The sequence below is a fragment of the Penicillium taxi genome, assembly GCF_028828555.1.
Source record: "Penicillium taxi strain IBT 34144 chromosome Unknown utg000001l_segment0_segment0, whole genome shotgun sequence".
Classification (NCBI taxonomy): Eukaryota; Fungi; Ascomycota; class Eurotiomycetes; order Eurotiales; family Aspergillaceae; genus Penicillium; species Penicillium taxi.
The window spans coordinates 581548-598440 of NW_026643203.1; the positions used below are offsets into that span (position 1 = coordinate 581548).

At 46.0% G+C, this 16893-nt stretch overlaps 7 protein-coding genes across 7 annotated transcripts; 5 read left to right on the forward strand and 2 right to left on the reverse strand.

Annotated features, from left to right (window-relative positions):
- Positions 1-713: 713 nt before the first annotated feature.
- On the reverse strand, positions 714-1223 carry N7495_000212 (uncharacterized protein; the record flags this gene model as incomplete). Its single annotated transcript, XM_057202882.1, has 1 exon — positions 714-1223. The coding sequence occupies one exon, from the start codon at positions 1221-1223 to the stop codon at positions 714-716; it is 510 nt and encodes a 169-aa protein (XP_057066955.1).
- A 358-nt stretch (positions 1224-1581) lies between these two features.
- Positions 1582-1864, forward strand: N7495_000213 (uncharacterized protein; the record flags this gene model as incomplete). Its single annotated transcript, XM_057202883.1, has 2 exons — positions 1582-1618; positions 1677-1864. 2 exons carry the CDS (start codon positions 1582-1584, stop codon positions 1862-1864), a joined length of 225 nt encoding a protein of 74 aa, XP_057066956.1.
- A 1877-nt stretch (positions 1865-3741) lies between these two features.
- N7495_000214 (branched-chain amino acid aminotransferase, cytosolic) lies at positions 3742-5041 on the forward strand (the record flags this gene model as incomplete). Its single annotated transcript, XM_057202884.1, has 3 exons — positions 3742-4156; positions 4207-4811; positions 4871-5041. The coding sequence occupies 3 exons, from the start codon at positions 3742-3744 to the stop codon at positions 5039-5041; spliced, it is 1191 nt and encodes a 396-aa protein (XP_057066957.1).
- Positions 5042-5541: 500 nt separating this feature from the next.
- On the reverse strand, positions 5542-6206 carry N7495_000215 (40S ribosomal protein uS11; the record flags this gene model as incomplete). Its single annotated transcript, XM_057202885.1, has 4 exons — positions 5542-5556; positions 5658-5955; positions 6014-6086; positions 6137-6206. 4 exons carry the CDS (start codon positions 6204-6206, stop codon positions 5542-5544), a joined length of 456 nt encoding a protein of 151 aa, XP_057066958.1.
- Positions 6207-6607: 401 nt separating this feature from the next.
- Positions 6608-8607, forward strand: N7495_000216 (prephenate dehydrogenase (NADP(+)); the record flags this gene model as incomplete). Its single annotated transcript, XM_057202886.1, has 7 exons — positions 6608-6702; positions 7101-7161; positions 7209-7320; positions 7381-7529; positions 7596-8195; positions 8247-8378; positions 8452-8607. The coding sequence occupies 7 exons, from the start codon at positions 6608-6610 to the stop codon at positions 8605-8607; spliced, it is 1305 nt and encodes a 434-aa protein (XP_057066959.1).
- An 832-nt stretch (positions 8608-9439) lies between these two features.
- Positions 9440-13532, forward strand: N7495_000217 (putative cytosolic regulator Pianissimo; the record flags this gene model as incomplete). Its single annotated transcript, XM_057202887.1, has 4 exons — positions 9440-11179; positions 11231-13069; positions 13120-13280; positions 13340-13532. 4 exons carry the CDS (start codon positions 9440-9442, stop codon positions 13530-13532), a joined length of 3933 nt encoding a protein of 1310 aa, XP_057066960.1.
- Positions 13533-14580: 1048 nt separating this feature from the next.
- Positions 14581-16230, forward strand: N7495_000218 (uncharacterized protein; the record flags this gene model as incomplete). Its single annotated transcript, XM_057202888.1, has 1 exon — positions 14581-16230. One exon carries the CDS (start codon positions 14581-14583, stop codon positions 16228-16230), a length of 1650 nt encoding a protein of 549 aa, XP_057066961.1.
- Positions 16231-16893: the final 663 nt, after the last annotated feature.

Below are 16893 nucleotides of genomic sequence, written 5' to 3' on the forward strand. Positions count from 1 at the left end.
TATGCCTAAGAATAATTTAGTCAAAATAGGGAGTGATTTAAAAAGAACGCTGGGGTATCTGCATGAAGAATGGCTACTATGATTTGACTTTGAAGATTCGGCCCACGAGTAATTTAATTGAGGTTAATGAGCTATGTGACTGTGATTATTGAAGCTCTTAACTTTTAAGAATGTAGACAAAAGATGCGCAATAGAGTCAGACGAACTTGTTGGCGCCCATCTGCCTATGTACTAAGGTAGCATGACATCTTCAGGCCCCGCTTTCTACCTAGGTAGGCTTAAACAATATGAGGCGTCACGTAAGTAACTCACTCTACTGCACTGTACCTTCATTTGAGCCAATAATAATATTTAATTTACTATTACCAAACAAGCGCTAGGTTTCAGGGCCAAGTTACATGACTATTGGCTTATTATTACTCACTGCCGTCCTTCATGAACTACATGCTATTTAGGGTCTACGACTCCACCTCAAAACCCTTACAATATCAGGTATGCTTGACTTTCTCACATTTAAGAACATCTGAATACTTCATCTCACCTATATTCCTCTCTTCTCTTCCAGATCATGAATTATCCTATCTATTTCTCCTGTCCATAAACAACGTAGCCAGCCACTGCTCTCACAGGTTTCCCACAATCAAATCCCAACAATTGGTTGTTCAAGCGCTTATCGTTGTGCTGGTAGCAAAATTTTGCTTTATTGACACAAGTTACTGATAGAAAACCCCCTGCTGAACTCTGCGAGGCTCGTAGCTTTGAGCATCATGCCAAACCCGGGAAATATAGGTCCATACCTCCCCCTTGGTCCCAGTCCGGAGATGACCCTTGGATTCCAAGGCAGACATAAGAGTATACATCCACCATCTGCATCCCTCAATTTCAGGGGTGAATTTGTACTTCTCGAATCCATGTGATCTGAGCATATCGATGATGCCCTGCACGGTGACGTTGGTAAGAACTGGGAACTCCCAAGTCTGAATTGCATTCGTAGTTACGGGGAAATTCCTGGTTGCAAGTTCGACTCTTCCAATCTGGAGGTCTGGAGGATATCGGGCAGTCATATCAAGTTTGACGGAGGTAGAGCCGCCTGCCAGCTCCAGATGAATCACCCAGTGATTAGCGGGATTCGTTCCATCTCGCAAGCAGCATAGATGGATTTGAGTGACACGTCTGTGGAGGCTCGCCGATTGGAGGTTTGTCGAATCCCATGTTTGATTCATCTCTGTATAGTTCTTATATTAGCACCGTGTCCGTAGTGTGATGCTCGTAGCTTACTGAATGGCTTGAATTGAACTCGTAAGTTCTGAGCTGTCTTATATGCCTTGATAGATCAGAGATTGCTTAAATTGCTTTGTATTTATCCAATTTCTTGAATGAAGTTTTCAACTTATACTTCCTTTAGATATTAGGCTCGAAAAAGCAAAAATAATATTGGTCCGTCAGGCCTCAACCCAATTGACTTCATTGGTGTTCGTTATCCCCGCTGCTCCGAAAATAAGGCATCAAATGTTGTGTTATGATGGTTGTTCATCTGCGAGGATGAGCCATAGTTCATAGATTAGGGTTTCTTCAGGCCTCATGGCTGATTGTATTGGCATCTGGACCATGAACTACTGTAAGTAAGACGCATAGCCCGACAACTCACATACATCTACGTGGAATCATTTTGTTAGCCAGGCCAGGGAATGAGACATCTACAAAATTCCGGCAGGTACAACTTTTGAAGATCCTCAAGTCAATAATTACATGTGGTCGACAATCATACGGCATGCTGAAGTTGACCCTGGCTCTCTGGAAGACAACAGACTCCTGGCACAGCACATTGCAGGATCATATGAGCTGTATTGCCGATCATGGGTAGCTCTAATTCTCGTCTAGGAAATATATCAAACTGAATATCATCGGTGTCATTTGACGACACCATCGGGTAGCTTGAGAGCCAGTTATTTCTAAGAATCTAGGTAGATTAATTAGAATCTCAGTAGTTACCTTACAAGAGTGCTCCCAAGGATTTATCATATTGGCAGAAGTCCAAAAGAGTCTCCATTAAATTCAATTCAAAATTGAAAGCTTCGGGCTGAAATATCAACCTAGGCAAAATTTCTACCTAAGAAGTAGAAAATTTAGGAGAGATATTCGTATCGGGACACAATCTCCAATGATTGAAAGTTTTAGTATATCCAGGCCAACTGGTAAATAGTTAAAATTAATGTAGCCAGGATACAAGGTTGGAATTATGATAACCCTGGAGCCTTGGTATACCTTCCTACATAGGTACCTTTCCAACCATGAAAGTGAATACTGCGGCACTGAAATCATGGCCAAGTGCCGGACTATTGAATTGAAGGTAAGCCTACCGTAGCATCGGCAACTGGCCACTGAGGGATGTGTATTATGTGTTTAAACTCGGCATCAATCATTTTATACATCTTCAACTGAAATAAGTATAATACAGTGATGCATTCCATACAAGTAGATGATCTAGATAACTTATTTGATTCATTGACGAGAGAACAAAAAATTGAAAATTAACTCCGTGCAAATATAGCTTGGTTTGGATCATTATTATACCTGTTCCTGAGTAGATTCATTGTTATCGACTCCCGAGATCACTCTAGATGTGCTTTATTGCCTCTTTCTTTCCGATTAGCGAATCGCTTGTTTCGCTAATAATGGAATCAGTCAGATCCCGAGGTCCTAAGGTATCCTAGTTAGTACCTCCTTATTGAGAGCATTGTCGCACCACTCAGTCAATCACGATTCTAAGATTTTCATAAGCACGTTCAGGGTACATAGGGAAGATTCGATAGTGTAACCTTCCAAGGTTGGAGGTAGATAGTGATACTATGCATTCTACTCAAAAAAATTCCAAAATTCAGTCAAAGAACTATACAATCGAACAATATAGATACATACTTATCTAGATTTTATCCTTGTGTTCTGTGCTGTTCTGCTTTAAGCCTCATGCATTCAGGCTGTTGATCTGCACTAACCCAGATCTGCTACCTAGGTATTTATATCAACCTGCAATGAACCCAATAAGACCAAATTGAAGTACAAATCCATGGATGTGTGTTTATTGTAATGATTTTTTGTGTAGATAATTTGGGTCTATCTATCTATGAATTCCATAGCACAGAAGATCCATGTACCTAACGACATTGACACTTATTTTTTGATCATGGTTATTTATGGTATTTATTAAATCCGCGCGAAGTCATTCACAGGGCGTTGATGTTCCTTGCTGGTTATCGTCGGCAGAGAGTGGAACCTCATAGATCGATAAGACTATCAGTGCCCCTCCAGCCCTCCACAGTCTACAATTGAATATGAAGTCGCACATGTACAAAATAGGCCCAAAACCTATTAAATGACAATTAAGAAGCAGTTATTGGAAGATATTGGCATATGCTTTCAAACGAGCGCAATTGGTTCGATCGTGACCACAAGAACTCCAGATAGAGCAAAAAAAAAAAAAGACTTTTCATTCGGATACCAGGTGGATTACGGGGTAAGTGTAGGTCCGAGGCAAACCGGGGGACATCCATGGGTATAATATGCCTTAGATCCCCTCTCATCTGGATTATTTAATTTCAATTCATTTAGTCTCTTGTGCAGCATCCCATTGACCCACCGTGACTCATACAAAACCTCCTAATATCGTCCCATATTCTTTCTCTGGGCCTCAATTGCCTTCTCCCACGCTCCAACAGTTGCATCTCTCTCCATAAATCCAGCATGGGCTCTATTTCACCTCATGTGGCCGAGCTTGACGGCTCCCACTTCAAGATCACTCGCTCCACCAACTTGCGCGATGTGCCCCTGCCTGGCTCACCCGAGGAGCAGAGCCACTCCTATTGCACTGACCACATGGTCACTGTGAGGTGGACTGTTGATAATGGCTGGGAAACTCCCGAAGTCAAGCCTTTTGGAAATCTCAGCATACCACCTACAGCTTCAGTGCTTCACTACGCCACCGAGTGCTTCGAGGGTATGAAAGTGTACCGTGGCTACGATGGCAAGCTGCGTCTATTCCGCCCCGACTGTAACGGCGAGCGTTTGAATACCAGTGCCCAGCGTTGTTCACTCCCAGGATTCAAATATGACGAGCTGAAGAAGCTGGTTGCGAAGCTGATGGAGATTGACGGCCCTCGTAAGTCGAATACCCACTTCCTTGATCTTCACATACTAACAAACATATAGGTTGGCTCCCCAAGAATCGTCCCGGCTCCTTCCTCTATATTCGTCCCACTGTCATCGGCAATGGCCCTCACCTTGGTGTCTCCGTCCCTAAGGAGGCTTTGCTTTTCATTATTACCGTTCCCTGGCCCGACTTCACCAAGATTAAGCAGGATGGGGATGAGGCTCCCAAGGGCTTGAAGCTTTTTGCATCTTCCCCCGATTCAATCCGTGCCTGGCCTGGTGGTTTCGGCTATGCTAAGCTTGGCGCCAACTACGGTCCATCTCTCCAGTCTCACGGCAAGGCTCAGGCTCAGGGCTACGACCAGATTCTATGGCTATTCGGCGAAAACCGCCAGGTCACTGAGGCTGGTGCTAGCAACTTCTTTATCATCTGGAAAAACGCCGATACTGGAAAATTGGAGCTTGTCACCCCTCCGCTGGAAAGTCAGCTCATTCTGCCTGGTGTTACCCGGAGAAGCGTGTTGGAGCTTGCGCGTGAGAGATTTTCCAAGGTTGTTGGTACCTTGGAACCTCTGGAGGTTGTTGAGCGCAACTTCACTATTGATGATATTGAAAATGCCTCCAAGGAGGGTCGCATTGTTGAGGCTTTTGTCTCGGGCACTGCAGTAAGTTTTGAATTTTGGGCCTTTCACATAATTACAGGCGCTAATGGTGGATTTTCTAGTACTTCATCACCCCCGTTGCCTTGATTAAGAGCAACGACACCAAGATCAGCACATTGAGCGCTTCCGGAGAACCTGCAGGCTACGCCGCTCAGATTAAATCTTGGTTAGAGGCTATCATGTTTGGTAAAGAAGCTCATGACTGGGCTTACGTTGTTGAAGAGAACGAGTAAATGAAAAACGCATTATTTGAACTGAATGGACTGTTTTAGTTTGTGATAAATTTGGATGTGTTGTTATGTACTTAAAGCATTGGCTTCTTCGGCTTCTTTAGATCATAGACTGTGACTTTTCTACTCTGCCAAATTGTCTTTATATCTAGCAAGAGCTTCCGTCTGACATAGTGAAAGTTTGGGTAAGTTCTAACACTTTGCGCCAGTTCTACCGGTACATGAGATTTACAGGTTAGGACAAGTCAGATGTAATGTATCAATTCAGTCATCAATAAGATTACTAAACCCTACATTTAAATCTATGTGAAACTTTTCAGGGTATGAAAAAGGAAGACCAGGCAATAAGGGCCGTTCTTCGCGTGTATTCCATCCACAGGTGCAGGAAACGCCCGTAGGTAGCCTCCAAGCCAGTCACGTAAAATAGCCGTAATATGGTATAAGGACAAGCCCACAAACGCCCGGATATCCTCCAGGTTCCAGCGCGAGTACTCTGAGAGTGCTCACAGACGACGACCCTGTTTAGAAAAAAGAAGTAATTAGTAATTGATTTTCATGTATATCAACCAAAAGCTCCTAATTGGAACATCGTCAAATTTTGGATAAAATGTTCACTTACACGACGACCACCCTTGCGACGAGTAGAGTCGGAGGGAGTAGGAGTGACATCTTCAATACGTCCAATGCGCATGCCAGAACGAGCGAGGGCACGGAGAGCGGACTGGGCACCGGGGCCAGGGGTCTTGGTGCCGTTACCACCAGTGGCACGGATCTTGATGTGGAGGGCGTTGATGCCGAGCTCCTTGCAGCGGACAGCGACGTCCTGAGCAGCCAACATGGCGGCGTAGGGGGAGGACTCGTCACGGTCAGCCTTGACCTTCATACCACCGGTGACACGGGTGATGGTTTCGCGACCACTGTACGACGAGTTAGCAAACATTATCCCGACCTTCTTAGAACTACAGGCGAACAAACCTCAGATCAGTGACGTGGACGAAGGTGTCGTTGAAGGAGGCGAAGATGCGAGCAACGCCGAAAACGAGCTTGCCTGCAAAATCGTTAGACCCGTCACAGATCGCAATTCCTTTTTTCACATACCATCACCGGCGAGGGGGCCGAGGGAGACGTTCTCCTTGGCGGCAGCGGGAGCCTTCTTGGTAGGGGCCATTGCGACTGTGTGGATGGAATTGTCGTGGATGGAATATAGAGAAAAGTGAAGAGGGATTCTCGACGACAGATTTGATGGAAAAAAAGTGGAGTGTGTGCCCTAGGACTTTTTAGTACTGTGATTGGTTCAGATTTCCATGCGCCCAAGCGAAGTGCTGACAAAGGTACTACCGGCTTTTCAGTCGGCCCGGAAAGCGGTGAGTCATTGATCCATTCGGGTATTTAAATTTTTTCCTTCGCCTTCAGTTCTTCAATCCTCAGTGTTGCAGATGATAATTCAGACTTCAAATTACGATTGGAAACCTGAGATCGATCGCTTTGAAGCACATAACTAATTGTTTTACTAACTTTCTCGAGCTGCATTTGTTTCCTCGCTGGGCCGGAGATATCTAGACTGCAATCATGGGACACACAAAGGAAGATGCCTCGATCGGCATTATTGGTATGGGCGATATGGGCAAGATGTATGCCCAGCGTCTGAGTGACGCAGGTTGGAGGTAAATTTTCTACCTTATTCTATATCCGTGCAAGATGCGAAGAAAATACTTTGTTATGGTAAGCTTCTTCTGTTTCTTTTCCCTCCCCCTCAACGTGATGACAAGAGTGCATTTGGCTCGAGTATGGTCGGCGGTCTTCTACCATCGCCATTCTGGTCGGTAGTCGGCTGCTGGCCGTCGATGATGTAAAACCCTCGCTACCTTACTTAAACTTTGTCTGATCAGTTCTATCGAACTGGGTCTCATGTCGCTTTCAATATCTTGATGTCTTTCTTGCAACAATTGCTAACGAGTGAACCCATAGATTTTCTCCAAAATATCATCTGATTTTCTAATTCTGGACCCTTGTGGATCAATATGATCATGCTTTACTAATACGGTATTTTTACATCTGCCAGGATAAACGCCTGTGATAGAGAAGAGAACTATGAATCTTTGCAACAAGAATTCGCCTCTCAAGTACGTCGCCCGCCGGGTTGGCCCGCACAGACGCTTATTGTATATAGAAAGGGGTCACCATATTCCCGAATGGACATCTCGTTTCGAGACTTAGCGATTTCATTCTTTACAGTGTAGAAGCCGGCGTTATTGACCGAGTTGTGGCACAATACGGGCCCTGTATGTGTCAAATCCAAGGCAGCACAAGTACCATATTTTCTAACTGGCCTTGAAAAAAAGCAACCAAGGTCGGCGCAATCGTGGGTGGCCAGACGTCCTGCAAGGCCCCAGAACTCGCAGCATTCGAGAAGCACCTACCTCCCGATGTAGAGATCGTATCATGCCATTCGCTGCACGGCCCCCAAGTCAACCCTAATGGACAGCCATTGGTAGGAGGCCCTTACCTTACGCCATATTTAAATGAAGACTGGTCTATTAACGAATTGCCGATCTAGGTCTTGATCAAACATCGAGCCTCTGATGAGAGCCTTCAATTTGTTGAAGGAATATTATCCTCTTTCGGTTCCAAGCATGTCTATCTCACTGGTGAGATGCATGATCGTATCACTGCCGATACCCAGGCTGTTACCCATGCCGCCTTTCTCAGTATGGGTACTGCATGGCAGGCCGAAGAACAGTTTCCCTGGGAAATCTCGCGCTGGGTGGGTGGCATTGAAAACGTGAAGATAAACATCACATTGCGCATTTACTCAAACAAATGGCACGTGTATGCTGGGCTCGCTATTCTCAACCCGGCTGCCAAGCAACAGATTCGCCAGTATGCCGAATCAGTTACAGAGTTGTACAAGTTGATGATTGGAGGACATCGGGATGAGCTGAAGCGCCGAGTCAAAGCTGCCGGTGCCTCGGTCTTCAAAGAGGGCACTGAAGCACAAGATCTCTTGTTGAAGGATGAAGTTCTGGATCGATTCTCTCTTTCCAATAAATCCCGCGATCCGTCCCCTCCAAACAGCCATCTGAGTCTACTTGCCATTGTCGACTGTTGGTCTAAACTTGGCATTGTCCCTTATGATCATATGATTTGCTCAACACCTGTATGTGGCAGACAAATTATAATTGGAAATCACCTTTCTAACGCATTCTAGCTTTTCCGTCTGTGGCTTGGCGTAACAGAATACCTCTTCCGCAATCCTGAACTTCTGGAAGAAGCGCTGGACACTGCGATTGATGACAATACCTTTCGCCCAGATGATCTTGAGTTTACATTTGCTGCCCGAGTAATATTTTCCCTGGCTTGATCCACACTTCCCTTGATTCGAATGCATTTGCTAATTGATGATATCTTCATAGGCCTGGTCTGACTGTGTCTCCTTCGGCGACTTTGAGTCGTACCGTGATCGCTTCGAGCGCACTGCGAAGTTCTTCGAACCTCGTTTCTCTGAGGCTGCCACTCTTGGAAATGAGATGATGAAGACGATCCTTGAGAAGACCACCAACTCCGATTGATCTGTTTTATCACGTGTACGGATTATGCCCATGTGTAGGATGCCCAGGTGTGATTATCATAAGTGTACTTCTTACCAATACTTATGTACGTGATTGAATTCAGGTACTTTAACTACTACCACTTAAGTTATACGATCGTATGCTCTACGTATGAAGATTTCAGGGATTGCCCTGTAGCATCTAGCCATGAACTTCAGAGAGCAAACTTGTTCCAAGATTGTTACTGGTTCTCAGGTACCTACCAAGGGCTTCAGTATCACTAAAGTCGAGGGTACAAATGAACATGCCCAGGTGAGGAGGATACGACAATTGAACCGATAGTTAAGAATCGACATCCCGGTATCAACAAATTAGCAATTAGCAGTTGATGGGGAATGTACTTCGGAATCCGGATAACTGTAAAAGTAACTGTTACAACTTAGTAATTTCTAAAACATTTTAAACCCTGGCCAATTCAACCCAGTCCTGAATGTAACTTGTTGTGTTGTTTGACTAGTTGGTCAACTCTTGATAGCCGCCTTAGTCATCCTCGTGGTTCACGCAAGCCGAACCGAACCAACTACCCAAGTGGGATTATCCACAGCTTGAGCTAATTGTCCGGGCCAGCATCTTCATTCGCTTTGAATTTCTTCCCAGCTGTTATGGCAAATACTGTTGCCTTTTGCTAACCAGACTTGCAACCGTCACTCCAGAGACCCCTCACTTCCGCCTCCCCCAGACTCTCGAGCCCTTGCTCTACGAACTCAACCTTTCTACAACTCCAATGCAGCCCTTCGAAACGAGAGACCCCTACGACAGGTCATAGACAGCCTCTACGGCTAGATGGAGCTTTATGGCTTCCGGACATAACTCAACCTTCTCCGCGTCCACCCAGTACCGTGTTTCGGGCGAGGGGCGCTCATCATTCAGTCAGGATGGCACATCTATGGTGGGCGGGAGCTGTCCCGATGGAAGACCCAGATCTGTTAGAAACGGACGGTCAGGTTCCGGAGGAAGCAATACTACGGGTGGCCGTGTAGGATCGATGGCGCCTTCATTCGGTGGACCAGGGAGCTTCAGCTCTGAGCTCAAGAGCATGGCGTCCAGGAGCACCACCCCCCGCCCCGATGGCACATATACACGAAAAGCCAGTAGATCAATTGGTGAAGATGATCTACTACCCACGACAGAGGAACGCCAGGCCTATATTCGAGACAGAATCGCGAGGGAGATTAAGATCAAGACTGGAACAGAAAATATGCTGGAGGCGTTATTAGCAAAGCCCCCAAAACAAACAAAGGAGCAGCGTTTGAGGGTGGAGTCGGAGCTGAGCTCATCAAATCGCAAACTAGCTGAATTACAACATGAGCTGGATGAGGAGATATTACGTGCGCAGGCGCCGTCCTCAACTCCCCCGCGCAGCCGCCTTTCGAACCTTTTCCGGGGTAGCCCTATGCGGTCCCCATCACGAAACAACAACCTTGTCGGACCCTTGGATGAGACGCAGGAGGAAGAGGAGGATGGAGACATGGAGTCACCGACCTACGTTCTGACGGAAACACTTCAATCGTTGGAGATTGAAAATATGTCACCTGATTTTTATGTTGAGCGTGCGAATAGCTTGGTAGAGCTCTTCAAACGATACCCAACCTTGAAGTACGATCTTGCATGGTCTGTTTTTGGTCTGCGTGTGCAAGTCATGCTTCTCAGCGATAGCAAAGAAGTGGTGGCCGCTGGCTATCGTTTGACTCGATACGCCATCGCAGATCGAAAGTCACTGCAAACAATTCGATCACTGCACACTGAAGAACTTGTGATTTTGTCACTTGTCAAGGAGAGTAAAGCCAGCATCGAAAGAGAGCAAGCATTGAAGTTTGTAAGAGCGTTTCTAGACGTCAAAGACGGTGTTAAAGAGATATCCCGAGCTATCGTTCGCACAATCGTCTCCATAGCTGAGCATCATGAAGATCGACTCCGGAACATCTCAATCATGACGTTGGCGGAAATTTTAGTTAAGGATCCCAAGCTCGTGGCCTCTGCGGGTGGGTTTGCTGCTCTACACGATTCTTTAGCGGAAGGCACATTTGGTGCTTCGGAGAGTTTGATCTCAAGCTTTTTGCACGTACTAGATACCCCGCGCAGTCGCAAGTACCTACAGGGGATTGAATTGGAAGCCGTTTTGACTCCGTTCACCGACTCATTGGCTGATTCCCTACGCCATGGACGGCTAAAATCCGCTGCCCGTGCAATCGCTGCGATGCTGAAAACCTGGCCTGGCCTTGTTATTCTATCCAGACACGATGCCCAACCTTTACGTTCCCTCCTTGAATCGCTTCAATATCCTGATCCACAAGCCCGGGATCTTATTATGGAATTGTTGTTTGATGCATTGCGAATAAAGCCACCGTCATGGTCATCTTCCTTCCTTGCAGGGAGACGGCTCACGACCTATGGTCGAGTCTCAAATCTACGCTCTGATACCGAATTGAAACACCAACGCGTTTTTTCTGATCATGATTCAACTAGATTCGACCTCACTGCACATTTTTCGACCCTTATATTGGCAGCTTTAGTTGCAGCAGGGTTACCCAAGGTATGATTTCCATTTCGATCCCATACAATGTAACGTACTGATTAAGTAAAGGCACTCTCGCTTCTTATCGAAGATGAAACTGATCCTGCCCTGAGGCGCAAAGCCACTCTCCTTCTAACCGAAGTACTGAAATTGGCTCATCATTCACTGCCGTCAGATATAAGTGCCAAATTGCAGGTTCTCCCTCATCTGCTCCCTGCCGCAGTCCGATTTGACACTGAGAATCATGATGTATCAACATCTACCATTTTTCAGATCGAAAGTATCAACCGAACATTGGCACGCTCTGGAGCGGCCTCCAATGGCGTGAGCCGTTATAATATGGAGACAGAACTATCGGCTTCGTTAATGCCCGCTGACCAGGGCAAAGACAAGCTAAGCCCCGCGATGGACGAGCAAACATTCCGCAATGCCATTTTGGAAACGCATGTCTTGAATACCGTCAACTATACCAAGTGGAAATGGGATCTAATCCATCGACTAGTCGAGGGCCCTTTGACAAATTCCAAGCGAATGGACGAAGCGATTAAAGGCTCTAAGTTCATGAAGCGCCTTATTGGGTTCTACCGACCATTTAAGTATCGGTTTTCCATTGTTTCAAACACAAAACCGAATCAACGCTACGTTCGCACTGGCTGCGCGCTCATGCGTACTCTGGTCCAAACTCCGGAAGGCACCAAGTACTTGGCCGAGAATAAGTTCTTACGCCAGGTTGCCGAATGCCTGGCGCAGTTGGATCGCATGAGTGGCTTGACTTCTGCTTCCCCACTTTTCTCGCGAGAGCAGATGGCCAATACGCTGAGCGGAGGCTACTTTGCCATGTTAGGGGTATTGAGTGCTGATCAGAATGGACTGCTCATGATGGAAAGGTGGCACATGCCCAACATGTTCTATCACATTATTGAACTGCTGGATCGAAATGACCTGATACAGACTCTTCTTGGAAACATGGATTACAGTCAAGAAAGCCACCTCCGAGTCATCCTTTCAAAAGCGCTCACCATTGGCTCAAAGGAGATTCGTCTCTTTGCAACGAAAGTTCTTCGAAAGTACGCCGTGGGCGATCTCGCTATTTCACCAAATGTGGCACTTGGCAATGCTGAATGGGTTGTCAAACTGCTTGTTACCCAATTGTATGACCCAGATGTCACTGTCTGCCAAATGGCTGTCAAGATTCTTGAGGAGGCGTGCAACCAGCGTGATTATCTAGAGTTTGTGGTCAAGTGCCGCCCATCCCTTGATCACCTCGGTGAGATTGGCGCTCCTCTTTTGCTGCGATTTTTGTCAACCTCAGTTGGGTATCATTACTTGGATGGTCTGGACTACATCACACAAGAAATGGATGATTGGTTCCTCGGTCGGAACGACTCATATGTGGGTCTCGTGGAAGCAGCTCTCTCTCGAGCCTATGTTGATCAACCAAGGCGCAACAGCTTTGCGCCAGAAGATTTGGTCGACGTACAGGACATCGGAGTTGTGCCTCCCCATTTCTACAGAGAACTTGCTCGTACTGCAGAGGGATGCAAACTGCTGGAACAGTCGGGGCATTTCAACGAATTCACCTGGACAATCCGGGATTTCCGCCTCGACGAGGAAGATCACGAGGCTCTTCTCAAGGTTAAGGGATGTCTCTGGGCTGTGGGTAATGTTGGGTCAATGGAGCTCGGTGCACAGTTCCTAGAAAGGGAAATAGTTCACCGAATTGTTGCAATTGCCGAGAGTGCTGGGGTTTTGACTATGCGAGGTACTGCTTTCTTTGTCCTGGGATTGATTTCTCGTAGTCGTCATGGGTTGAAGGTGCTGCGAGGCTTGGGATGGGATTCAGCCATTGATCCGGAAGGCGACTCTCTGGGTCTCTGTCTTCCGACTGACTTCCGCAAGTTATTCAGGGTAAGTATTCAGTTTCCTTCCTACCAGTGTGACAATACTGACGAGTCTAGATTTCCTTCCCCGGTTTCAATTTGGAATCCAAACGTACACCCCAGGACATTCTCAAGGCGGCCACCACAGACTCTGATGCCGAGAATCAAAAGATTTTGAAGCTTATGGTTGACCTTGGAAATACTGTGCTGTCCAAGCGATCTGCATCAGACCTGCACACGTAAATATTTCCATTATCCACTTTTGAATCTTTCACCTGCTAATAATTACCGCCTTCAGTCTTAAATTAAAGCAGCCCGAACGATTCCACCAAGTCCACATCTTCCGCAAAACTCTTTGCATCCTTGAAAGCCACCACTTCCGTTTACCTGCACGACGTTTTGCTCTTGATCTATTTGACAAGAGCGTGATGCGACGTATAGTTTTTGATGATGATTCAGAATCTGATTCAGAGTCAGATTCGTCTACATAGAGCAGGACAGACCTTCCACTCTTCATTGATTTGTGACTATATTTTGTCCCCCGCCATCCACATTTGCACGACTATCTGATCCTCATCAGACATTGGTTTGCTATGGTTCTCTCTCATATTCAGTTTTAGCTTGAGCATCTGGATCTAATATGGCGGTTAACCGATCTTTAAACGAGACACGAATGATATCACTTACATTCTTTGCAAACGTGGCCGCTATTATTCTTCTCTAGTATACGAAGTGATGTTAAACTATGGTTATACATAGTTAACCAGGGTCCACGGTTACACGTGGAGTAAGTGGATCCCGTGAGTATTTAAAGTACGGAGTAAAAGACATGCAACCGAGTGGTAATCCCGTGTAATATACCAATTCTGGCCACCAGAGTCAATTTTGTTTCCGACATCGCCAACGCCCATACAGATGTGGTATCTGCGGACAGACATGTTATAGGAGACAAGTATGCCCAAACAGACAGATTTCAGTTTTTTGCATTGGCTGCATCAAATTTAAATAGAGCTTTGTTATACAATAGAATGTTCAAATATCATAAGTGTGTCAAATTACCCACTCGGTTGTATTTCCCATTCACATGTCTGTTACACTATTGACCCAGATATCTAGCTATCTAAATGTAGCTTGATCGGAAGTATTTTGTAAGTAAACCTAAACTTTTCAATGGAGTGATATTTGACTTATTTAACCTTGGAAATATCAGATATCTTTGGCTATCAAACGGTCACTTAGACATCATATTCGCACGTTATAGCTACGGATCTTTTCATTTTACCTTCTTTTTCCCTTGCGCAGGGTTTCACTTTCCTTCTTAATGTTCCCTGTTTCACATTCTGGGGCTTAGCAAAGTGGGTATATGAAATAGCTCCTGCCTGTACTCTCTCACCGCCTCTTTTCTGCCTCTGTTCCTGCCATGGTGACGTGACAATATTGATCTCATTACCGATATCCATACTCCCCCATTCCAAATGCGGTCACACCAAAAACCCGTTTTTTCTCTCATGTCATTTACCATTCCATCGGCACAAAGCCATGGAGGATACTACGGAACCCTCGTTTCAACCTGTGCAATCAACCGAGCTTGATGATGCCCCCTGGAGCCCCAATAGTTCATGGAATTTTGGCAGTCTAGAAGAAGAAGATTTCAAAGTTGAAGATCCACAGGCCTTGGTGCATTTGATCCAGTGCCGCTTTTGCTCTCGTCCTTACACCAATCCTCGCCGATTACCATGTGGAAGAACCCTTTGCCAGAGCTGTCTTCCTCCAATCCGGTCTCGAATTGGCATCACTTACCCCGCAGTAGAGGGTAGAGAAGAGGGGTTCATATGCTATTGGAGCGAAAAGAATTATAGTCATAATCCTATCGAACGCGAACACTGTATTGCAGACTGTGGACCTGATATCGTGCTCTCTTCGGTGGCTGAGGTGTTCCAGGAGGAATTCATGTGGCAGACGCCAAACGAAAACAGCCAGGATATGAAAAATGATAAGGGTTTGATAGTGCGATGGAGATCTAACTCTCCTGATACAGGACTCACGGCCGGAAGCGCTGAAGTTGGCTCGCAGGGATGGCTACGTGGTCTATACCAAGCAGCTGCAATTGGCCAGCTTCCTTATACTGCGGTCGAGGTTAAGTATGAAGGTGGTGCCGTGGAAGAGGACTCCATTCGATTCAATAATCTTAAAGAGAGAGTTCGGGGTGAGTTAAATTGTCACATCTGCTATTCAATATTGCTACACCCTCGGACATTACCCTGTGGACATACCTTCTGTTCTCACTGCGTGAGACAAATTATGGAGCACTCGGCTTTATGTCCAATATGTCGCCGCAGTATGGCGATGATGCCCAAGTTTGGTCGTGTGAATATTACCCTTTCACGACTTATCGACCATCTATTCTTTGACGAAGTAATGACTCGACGCGGAGCCTCCGAAGAAGCAGAGTTATTCACTGAACAAAAGCAGCTGCCAATATTTGTTTGCACAGTTGCGTTCCCATTTATGCCATCATACTTTCACATATTTGAACCCCGTTATCGGCAAATGATAGAACACGTCGTGGCTCGGGATGGAGAGTTCGGGGTTGTCATGCACGCCCAGAACCATCCGTCGGAACTTGGAAACAGCGTTCAATTCATGAAATATGGAACTTTGGTGAAGATTGATCGCTGTGATATGCTCCCAGATGGGCGTAGCCTTGTTGTGGCGACGGGCGTGTCACGATTCGCAATTCTGAGCTCTGACAATACTCTTGATTTCATCATCGCAAACACGGTCAAAGTGGAAGATTTCTCAATCTTGGAACAAGAGAGGCAGGAGGCATTTCAAACACTCAACACCACTACAGATACCGACCCAACCACTGACCCGTATAAAGATAACGCGAAGTCGACGCAAGATCTGATTGACTTATGTCGAGACTTTGTCATTCGATCACGCCGGGAAAATGCCCAGTGGCTTAATCCACAAGTATTGGGCCCATTTGGGGACGTTCCTGATGATCCAGTCAAACTTTTATGGTGGATTGCGACTGTCTTGCCTCTCTCCGAGATTGTCAGATATCAGATTCTCCCATTGAGGAGTGTCAGAGAACGTTCCCAGATGGTAGCACAGTGGACTAGAGCAATGGATGCCTACCAGTTCGACCACCCCGCCGAAGAAAACCCAATCTACCAAATCTAACGTCTGCCAGGCCTCGCAAATCTCTCAAATACATTCTCAACATGGTCATCCCTCTCCTAATATGCTGCTTCGTGCTATCGCTCACCCCACTTTCAACATTTGCCTTCCGGATCTTTTCATACATTCCAACCTCTTTCTCTTTCTCTGCTTCGATCTCAATTGGAACTGTCCCAGAAAATCGCATGCGGCTGCTCGGTCAATCAGAGCTAACAAGTTCCGATTCCGATAAGCCTCTGGAAGCGCACATATCAACAACGCTTGTTGCTGGTGCCTTTCTCGCTCTCTTTGTTGTCCATATCGGCATGAATTTCGTGCACGTTTTGGAATTTATGCGTGCCAGACCGCGATCTAGGAGACAGGCCATTCGTTTAGTGCCGCCGATACCCCAATAGTAACGAATTTGATGGCTAATGCAATACTACTGACAATTTCAGTCGCATTTGTGGATTATCTCAATGTAAATATGCAAGCCCGTTACTTCAAAACAAGAACTGCCAACGTACGACTTTGATCCAATGAGACGGCTTCCATATGTAGTCCCTTTAGGCTACATTAGGTATTTATCTGCATCCAGCCTCGGAAGTAAGCACGGATTTAGTAGTAAATCATTCAATCTTCCAAATCAACCTAGTACAGTTTCATTATCAACCTTGGAATAGATCG